Consider the following 9555-nt stretch of genomic DNA (forward strand, 5'->3'; position numbering starts at 1 on the left):
GATTATTATTATATATAATTATTATTATATATAATTATTTAAATAATTTAGAATCGACTTTTCCTTCTTTAATGGAACAGTCGAAACATTTCATTTCTTTAACTAAATTTTTTGTACAAAAAATAAATTATTATATTTTAAACTGAGGAAGAGTTCAATCATCCTATATGGAAGTATAATATTTTCTCTCTCTCTTTGGACTTTTAAACGGCATCACGTGTACCGTTGTCTGTCGTATCAATTATGCGGTTGTTAATTTAATTCATGGCTTGTCTGGTAATTAATAGTCGTCGTTAAAGTAATAGTAAACGCCCTGCGTGGTTGTACATACTACATATGTAAATGGGACCATATCTATTAAAATAATTTTTCATTTTCAAAACCTCGTATGAACATTGAAATCCAAGGAGAACTAAAAAAAAGTATTACTTTGGAAACATCACGAACAACCGCCAATGAATGTGCAAATGATCTACATCGCGGGAAAAGGAACCTTTAATCATCAATTATATTAACTTAATAGCCGCATATTAATGTCTACTAAATAGCAACGTTGGTTCTGTCTATTAAGCAACATATGTTGCATTATCGCCATTACATGCATTTAACATAAATTACTTATATGTAGCTAGTATTTTGTAGTATATACAAAGAATTTATCTTACTTTTTCGCTACAGGTAAAACAGATCCCCCACCGGATGAAGAGCCAGAATACATAAAGTCATGCAAAAACCCAAAATTTAAGAAAATATTGAGATTATTGCATCATATAGACAAAAGTGTGAATGTAGATGGACAATTTCGAGATTTAAACGTTTTGGAAATCAAAATAATCTCAGTAGATACAAATTGGAGAGGAAAAGGCGTTGCAAAGGCTCTCATAGAAAAAGCAATGTGAGTATTGTCTTAATAATAGATTTAGAGCTCAATATGAACGACGCGTTCAAATGAACGTTATATTTTTTACTTATCTATCTTTAGAGAAATTGCGAAGGAGCAAGGATTTCATTACGCTAGGGCAGATTGCTCGTCCTTATTTTCCGGCAAACTTTGTGCACGAATTGGCTTTGACGCGATATACAAACTCGATTATAACGACTACGTGGATGAAGAAGGAAAACCAATTTTTTCACCTGCTTCGCCTCACACAGCAGTTGTTAGTTACATAAAAAAATTATAAAGAGCAAAAAAATTAAATAAAAAGTTGGTATTAGAATAAAAAAGTGGTCGTCGGAATCGATAACAAACAAGAATTCAGTTTGACAAGAAAATATTAAAGATGTATAATTGAGATATTTGCTCTGTGTTTTATCTTTTCTTCATGAAATAAACATTTCTTTAAATGCACATACAATCATAAGTAAAAAATAAAATATTTTATAAGAATTGTTTCAGACATGATAGAATGAAAGCACATTCTCATTACTTTTATGTATCATCTGTTATGTATGTAATATTATATATTATGACACTTTCAATTTTTTTAAATAAATAAGCAAAGCCTGATAATAAAAATAATATAAATTTTTATCCCTCTTTAAAAATCACACAAATAGAAAAGATCACGTTTATTTTTATTTCTAATAGAGAGGAGAAAAGGATGTCGAGAAAAAATGTGTGAAAACAAAATACTCATGTTTAATAATAGACTTTTTAATTTAGTTTTTGATAAATTATTCATACTAAAATCAATTGCTATCTTTATCCAGGAACTCATTAAGATCCTTTGCAGAATTAATATTCTCTATGACATATTGACTATCATTGGATTTGTTATGTGCTACATTTCTAGTCTGTTGGTATTCATTTTCTAATTCATTATTTCGAAGATTCACAATCTTTTTCATTCTAATAGAATAAACCATAAAAATAAAGTGTACCAACCCCAACCCAAGAAATAGAAAAGCCATTACACGACCAAAGTGTGCATTTGGTTTTTGTTGAGGTGGTGGCCATGGTCCTCCCGCTGTACGTACTTCATATTCCCATCGACTCCCATATTGGCTGCAATAATACATTCCATTTTCTTCATCAATTACATTATATTTTTTATATCTGTACATATTAAATAATATGTAGAATCAATTGTAAAAATAAATCTTTTGGCAGCCTTTTTTAGAAAAACATTCAAAATATTCTATTTTGGCATTAAAATAATCACTGAAAATAATCATTGAATTTTATGGCTTATTTCCAATATATTTTTAGAATAGTATAAATACATACACACACACACACATATTAATTCAATAATTTTAAATTTTTATATTAGTTTTTGGTGAAAATAGAAAACCAGTGATGCAAAAGTAGAAATCTAAAAAATAACAGTTGTTTCCATATTGCATAATCAATGAATATATTCATCTCTTTTTATATACTCAATATTCGATATTTAATATTCGATAAATGTTCAATATAAAAGGGACTTCATCAATTTATTTGAAACTTATATATTTTGTTTCGAAAAATAAAAAATGTGATTGATTATATTGTAAAATTCTAAGAGGAATCTATATAACTGAACTGAACGAATATAGTGGCATGAGATACTGTGTGGCTCACAAGGGAACTTCGCGAACCCGAAAATTTTGATTCTGATGAAACTTTAGACATGTAGGAGGGCTAATAATAGATAAATTTAGGAATGTTCAATTGCGACCCAAAAACGGTTCTAAGAGGTGAAAGCATCCCTCATATGTATAGAACGGTATTTTGCTTTTCTCGATATATCTCGAAAATTATTCTAGATATTTAATAAATTATTTCTAAATTATTAAAAAATGTTTTATGCAAAAGTTTCATGGTAAAAACAATTGTATATGTTTTTAATTATTTCGCGCTTGTCTACAATGTTCTTTTTTTGAGGTTTTCTACCCAAAATATATAGAATATGTAAGTTAAAAAAAAAAATGGTTGGAGTGTTATATATATATATTAAATATTTACTCCATTTTCTAAAATATTATACAAATTTTACCTGTTTTGTGAGTTATATGTATAGGATGGATTGCTTTTACTGTACTTCAAGCCTAAATCATATTGGCGTCTAGTATTTTCTTTCCCCAAAATCGAATAAGCCTCATTCAATTTTACAAAATCAGAATGACTGTGTTTTCCACTAGTATCAGGATGTAGCTAGCAAAAACAAAAGTACAATTTATATGACTTAAGAACATAGAATAGTTAAAATAGAAGCACGTTATGTTTGGTTTTATTATATCAGACAAGCTAAAGAGAATATTTATATTTAATCCCATCTCGATTAAAAAATGAATTATCTATAAAATTATTTATAACATACTTGTTTTGACAATTTAAGGAAAGCTCGTCTGATTTCTTCTTGCGATGCATTGGATGAAACATTTAAGGTTCCGTAATGATCTTGTTGGTATCTTTAAAAGAAACTGCGTGCTATATTGAAAGTATTAGGTCTGTCCTTTTTAGCAATACCACAGTACATATTACACTTTTAATACTCAGGATGAAATAAATATATATTTCAATATATCGAAGAGAAATAAAAAAAAGAAAACAAAAAAAATATACAGAAAATATCGCTAAAAAGAACAAGTTTGCTGCAGTTTGACAGCAAAATAAGGATAACTAACCTATGAGTTCCATAACTTCTAACTACCCAACAGATTTCCGGTTTACACATTCGAAAAAGTTGTGCCATCATTTGCAGTATCTTCGAATGAAGCAATCATTTCGGCGACATTGCAAAACATTTTGCGCATCAGAGATTAATATGTCAGACGAACTCTGCCTCTGCCATTATCTACGCAATGTAAAAATAACATGTCGACTGTCGACATGTATCGCTGATATTTTGAGAGAGGACGTGTTGGTTGCATAAGTTTGTAAGGTAAATTCCTTTATAAGCGCGCTCGATATACTAACTCTATAGTTGATAAACGAAAAAACTGCTTTAACGGCTCCTAAGAGCAGAGAGAAGCTACACCGCCATTTGTCGTGAGACTGTTTCCCTAGCTGATACAGTGGCGCTAACTAGATCCACTTTAGAGCCGGCAGAACTACATAGCCAAATTCACTTTTTGATGCTATGGTAAAACGACCGGTTTTGGTGCATGTCCGTGCTAAACACATCGTGGATCAAAAATGCAGAGAAATATTATGGATTTATTAATGTTTTATTAGCTGCACATGATATTTTGTCATTTTAATATATAGCGATAATAAATTATAATTGAAGTATTTTTATATATATGCGCATGTAAAATGAAATAAATTCTCTTAAATAAATTTTTTTAATAATTTTATTCCTAATTTTTAAATATAACGTGTAGAAGATATTTACAATAAATTGCTTTCACTTTTTTCTTATTCTTGAAAAAAATTAAGCATTTTAAACATTATCAAATCATGCTTTTAATTTATATAATCTTTTATTATTAATTTTTTTTTATAATTATATTATTCAATTAATGTTTTAATTTATGAATTCAGTTGGCTGCACTAGTGCGCACCAATGCACATTAAAAACTATTATAAACAAATATATATATAAGCATAACTAATTATATTTTCTTATAGTTTTAACCGTGTTCTATTGTTTTTTAAGGTTGGAGTGTTATATATATATATTAAATATTTACTCCATTTTCTAAAATATTATACAAATTTTACCTGTTTTGTGAGTTATATGTATAGGATGGATTGCTTTTACTGTACTTCAAGCCTAAATCATATTGGCGTCTAGTATTTTCTTTCCCCAAAATCGAATAAGCCTCATTCAATTTTACAAAATCAGAATGACTGTGTTTTCCACTAGTATCAGGATGTAGCTAGCAAAAACAAAAGTACAATTTATATGACTTAAGAACATAGAATAGTTAAAATAGAAGCACGTTATGTTTGGTTTTATTATATCAGACAAGCTAAAGAGAATATTTATATTTAATCCCATCTCGATTAAAAAATGAATTATCTATAAAATTATTTATAACATACTTGTTTTGACAATTTAAGGAAAGCTCGTCTGATTTCTTCTTGCGATGCATTGGATGAAACATTTAAGGTTCCGTAATGATCTTGTTGGTATCTTTAAAAGAAACTGCGTGCTATATTGAAAGTATTAGGTCTGTCCTTTTTAGCAATACCACAGTACATATTACACTTTTAATACTCAGGATGAAATAAATATATATTTCAATATATCGAAGAGAAATAAAAAAAAGAAAACAAAAAAAATATACAGAAAATATCGCTAAAAAGAACAAGTTTGCTGCAGTTTGACAGCAAAATAAGGATAACTAACCTATGAGTTCCATAACTTCTAACTACCCAACAGATTTCCGGTTTACACATTCGAAAAAGTTGTGCCATCATTTGCAGTATCTTCGAATGAAGCAATCATTTCGGCGACATTGCAAAACATTTTGCGCATCAGAGATTAATATGTCAGACGAACTCTGCCTCTGCCATTATCTACGCAATGTAAAAATAACATGTCGACTGTCGACATGTATCGCTGATATTTTGAGAGAGGACGTGTTGGTTGCATAAGTTTGTAAGGTAAATTCCTTTATAAGCGCGCTCGATATACTAACTCTATAGTTGATAAACGAAAAAACTGCTTTAACGGCTCCTAAGAGCAGAGAGAAGCTACACCGCCATTTGTCGTGAGACTGTTTCCCTAGCTGATACAGTGGCGCTAACTAGATCCACTTTAGAGCCGGCAGAACTACATAGCCAAATTCACTTTTTGATGCTATGGTAAAACGACCGGTTTTGGTGCATGTCCGTGCTAAACACATCGTGGATCAAAAATGCAGAGAAATATTATGGATTTATTAATGTTTTATTAGCTGCACATGATATTTTGTCATTTTAATATATAGCGATAATAAATTATAATTGAAGTATTTTTATATATATGCGCATGTAAAATGAAATAAATTCTCTTAAATAAATTTTTTTAATAATTTTATTCCTAATTTTTAAATATAACGTGTAGAAGATATTTACAATAAATTGCTTTCACTTTTTTCTTATTCTTGAAAAAAATTAAGCATTTTAAACATTATCAAATCATGCTTTTAATTTATATAATCTTTTATTATTAATTTTTTTTTATAATTATATTATTCAATTAATGTTTTAATTTATGAATTCAGTTGGCTGCACTAGTGCGCACCAATGCACATTAAAAACTATTATAAACAAATATATATATAAGCATAATTAATTATATTTTCTTATAGTTTTAACCGTGTTCTATTGTTTTTTAAGTAGTTTTAATTGTTGATAGCGTTAATTAATTTGTTCACGTTCATATGATCGCCGGTGATACTATCAGCTATCAGATTTTCGCAAAATGTCATAAAATGTCAAAAAATCGCGATATCTTGTGCAATATTGTTTTTTTAGCGCTGCACATGATATTTTGTCATTTTAATATATAGCGATAATAAATTATAATTGAAGTATTTTTATATATATGCGCATGTAAAATGAAATAAATTCTCTTAAATAAATTTTTTTAATAATTTTATTCCTAATTTTTAAATATAACGTGTAGAAGATATTTACAATAAATTGCTTTCACTTTTTTCTTATTCTTGAAAAAAATTAAGCATTTTAAACATTATCAAATCATGCTTTTAATTTATATAATATTTCGATATGTATTTATACGACATTAATTTGAAAAACGACTAAAACTCTCTTTTCTCTATTATTGTCTTTTTCACTTTCATTTTATTTAAAAATATTAATATTAAAAATATGACTACAGTATCTCTCTTTGTCTGACTCTTCCCCTTCGACCTGTCCGGCATGGGTGACCCTACCGGTAACTTATTAACGTTTTTGAATGAAGCAAGTTTAATCACTTTGAGAGCGATTAAACCCAATTTATGATGAATATATATTTAATTAAAAATAGATTTTGAAAGAATCTGATTAATATAAATAATATAAGATACATTCCCAGTTTTTAACGTTATTTTGTCTTTAAAGTATAAAATTCTTTGCCCTGATTAATCAATTAAACGATTATTCAAAGTATTCTATCGATTAATCTATATAATAATTCAAGTTCCCCTAATAACCCAAGACAAAGTATATGACATCATTAATCGGTCTCAAAACAATCAAACTTGCTTCACTCGAAAACACTATACGTTACCGCCGGCATAGCTCTCAGGTTCATTAGAGCACTCAAACCTCCTCACCCGGCAAATGCCTTCGTTAAGGTGGAGATACCATCGAGGAGGAAAAATGTGTGAGGATAGGCTTTTTCCTCTTTTTCATTTCTCAGGTTTATTACATAAACTTTATTATAATGAATCTATTACACGAAAATGTCCGAAATATTCATATAATGCAACATTTACTAGAAATTTTTAGATCATATAAAGATGAGGAACGATTAATACGATATTTGTGATTAATGATCAACAATAGTAATTGTAAATTACAAAACTTATTAAGTTTTGTATAATGTGAACAATTATGACCAGAAGAATCGTTAATAAAATTATCTATTGTTTTTTAATTGTAGAAAAAAGTACTTGGTCTATTGGCGCATTTTGCGTAGACTTTCAAAAAAAATATTCGAAAGAAGATAAACGAAGCTTCGATGTAAATCAACAATTAAATTACAAGATAAACCGTGATTTAAAATTTGCGAAAAAAACGCGACGAATAAATAAATCGACGATAGTCATAATACTCGATTCCAATGTATGAACATATAAAATTTTTGGACCAATCAGAGGAACGATATAATTACTACATACTTATACGAGAATGTTTCGATGGACATTTAAAACGCTTTTTATAATCGCGTCTGTAATAGGACATTTGTAAAGAACCTAATACCCGATTTATTTTAAAATGCGTGATTTTATGCAAATTTCGCGATTAAGAATAAGAATATAAGTACCATTTCGCGGATAAAATCTTATAAATCTTAAAATACCGTTATAAAAACATTGCGTTATCGCCGCGTTCAATGGAGGATAACTGGCCCAACGAATTGACCAGATCAAGATCCCTCCACCAGATAACACGCCGGTTAATATCCGACAAAGACAAGAACAATCTTAAAGGTGGAAAACGATCAACTTCTTACTTCTACATCGGATCTCGCAAGATCAACCCGCAAAGAAAAGTTAAGTGATCCGTTGAATATCAGGAACCCCGCTGTAGGAGGGAACGAATCCCAGATCTTCCAGACTACTCCCGATAGCAATGATTTCGGTAACGAATCAACGACAGTTACCATTGTCATTATCTTTAATTCACGGATTGAAATTCGCGCGAAAAAAAATATGTTCTTCTTCATTATTAAAAAATATATCTCTTTATTGTAAATTAAACGGATATAACAATTTTTATGAAAATGTGGTTACGAATGGCTATATATTTATGGATAATAAAATATATGCATGGTTATTGTAATTAATGTTAAATGTGCAAATACAAATCATTCTCGGGTACTAACTGTTCGAGACGAATCGAACCCAATAACAGCGAAATTTAAAAAATAAATTTAATTTGAATACTTTGCAACATATATATATAAAATAAATTAAAATAATATCAAGCAGAATTATAATAATTTTAAGCTATAATTAATTTTTTTCTGTAGTATTTAAATATATTAATTTGCCGATATTTCACTGATATCGGGAGGTTTAATTCCAATCCTGCAACGAATATTTCCAATTTTCAACAGACTACCGAACTAGACGTCGCGGATGGATCTTACAAGAACCGACAAGAAATAATTTTCCACGATGAAGATTGTTTCGACTCCTTGCCGGTACGAACCACGCAATTTTACTAACGTTTACCTGACGAGAGGGACAGCGATAAGGCCCCTTAGCTAAGACAGCGATCGCGTCCAAGAACGTGGAAAAAACGCGGTGTTTTCATAATGTAGTTAATTAATTAATTTAACAAAAATTTAATTTGAATAATGAATTTCCGATACAAAATTTATAAATATCAATCAAATCAAAATCAAGTCATGAAATTCGGAATAATTTACTCGCGATTATGCATTGTCGAAGGCAGTCGTTAAATTTCGTGAACGAGAAGCTAATATTTAATCATTAGCTTAACATCGAATCTTTACATTTTTATTCAATAATTTTTCTATTAAATAGAAGAATTTGCGACACTCGTGATATTTATAAAATTTAAATTATAATTTGCCGAATTTATCAACAATTCTTTGGTATGAAAACAAACTCTTAAGTTCATAAATATTTTTAAAATAAATAATATAGAAACTAATATTTAATAAATATATTAAACTAGAATTTCTATTATATTGCCATTATATGTTCTTTCGATAAATTTTCGTGTAATTGTCGCGTTTTTTATGTCATTTTATTTGCAAAAATCTTATTAATCAAGTCAAATTACGTTCAAAAATATAAGAAATATAAAAATTTTATAAAAGTTTTTATATATTCAATAAATGCACTCTGTTAGACACTATTTGTGCTCCGAAGCGTTTGGTGGACAAATGGGGGCGAAGAATCTTGTTCTTCGAGCGAAAATAGTGTTAAGCAAAGCGT

The 9555-nt window shown here is 28.9% G+C and overlaps 2 protein-coding genes and 1 long non-coding RNA gene across 3 annotated transcripts; 1 reads left to right on the forward strand and 2 right to left on the reverse strand.

Annotated features, from left to right (window-relative positions):
* Positions 1-402: 402 nt before the first annotated feature.
* Positions 403-1296, forward strand: LOC115235203. The gene is made up of 2 exons (XR_003883993.1): positions 403-895; positions 983-1296. It is a non-coding gene; the product is annotated as an uncharacterized LOC115235203 (long non-coding RNA).
* Positions 1297-1634: 338 nt separating this feature from the next.
* On the reverse strand, positions 1635-3853 carry LOC115235200 (dnaJ homolog subfamily C member 4-like). The gene is made up of 4 exons (XM_029806824.1): positions 3610-3853; positions 3303-3393; positions 2979-3136; positions 1635-2005 (listed from the first exon to the last, which is right to left on the reverse strand). Exons 1-4 carry the CDS (start codon positions 3678-3680, stop codon positions 1690-1692), a joined length of 636 nt encoding a protein of 211 aa, XP_029662684.1. The 5' UTR covers positions 3681-3853; the 3' UTR covers positions 1635-1689.
* A 791-nt stretch (positions 3854-4644) lies between these two features.
* LOC115235202 (dnaJ homolog subfamily C member 4-like) lies at positions 4645-5524 on the reverse strand. The gene is made up of 3 exons (XM_029806825.1): positions 5280-5524; positions 4973-5063; positions 4645-4806 (listed from the first exon to the last, which is right to left on the reverse strand). Exons 1-3 carry the CDS (start codon positions 5348-5350, stop codon positions 4645-4647), a joined length of 324 nt encoding a protein of 107 aa, XP_029662685.1. The 5' UTR covers positions 5351-5524.
* Between the last annotated feature and the right edge of the window lie 4031 nt (positions 5525-9555).

This window comes from Formica exsecta, unplaced genomic scaffold, assembly GCF_003651465.1.
Source record: "Formica exsecta isolate Colony F162 unplaced genomic scaffold, ASM365146v1 scaffold211, whole genome shotgun sequence".
Lineage (NCBI taxonomy): Eukaryota > Metazoa > Arthropoda > Insecta > Hymenoptera > Formicidae > Formica > Formica exsecta.

Bases quoted from the DNA above. Each gene is read 5' to 3' on its own strand.
- LOC115235200 (XM_029806824.1), bottom strand. From the start codon at position 3,680: ATGATGGCACAACTTTTTCGAATGTGTAAACCGGAAATCTGTTGGGTA. The intron at 3,394-3,609 runs GTTAGTTATCCT...TTTCTTTTAAAG, and splicing joins AGAAGTTATGGAACTCATAG to ATACCAACAAGATCATTACG. The intron at 3,137-3,302 runs GTATGTTATAAA...TGTTTTTGCTAG, and splicing joins TCCTTAAATTGTCAAAACAA to CTACATCCTGATACTAGTGG.
- LOC115235202 (XM_029806825.1), bottom strand. From the start codon at position 5,350: ATGATGGCACAACTTTTTCGAATGTGTAAACCGGAAATCTGTTGGGTA. The intron at 5,064-5,279 runs GTTAGTTATCCT...TTTCTTTTAAAG, and splicing joins AGAAGTTATGGAACTCATAG to ATACCAACAAGATCATTACG. The intron at 4,807-4,972 runs GTATGTTATAAA...TGTTTTTGCTAG, and splicing joins TCCTTAAATTGTCAAAACAA to CTACATCCTGATACTAGTGG.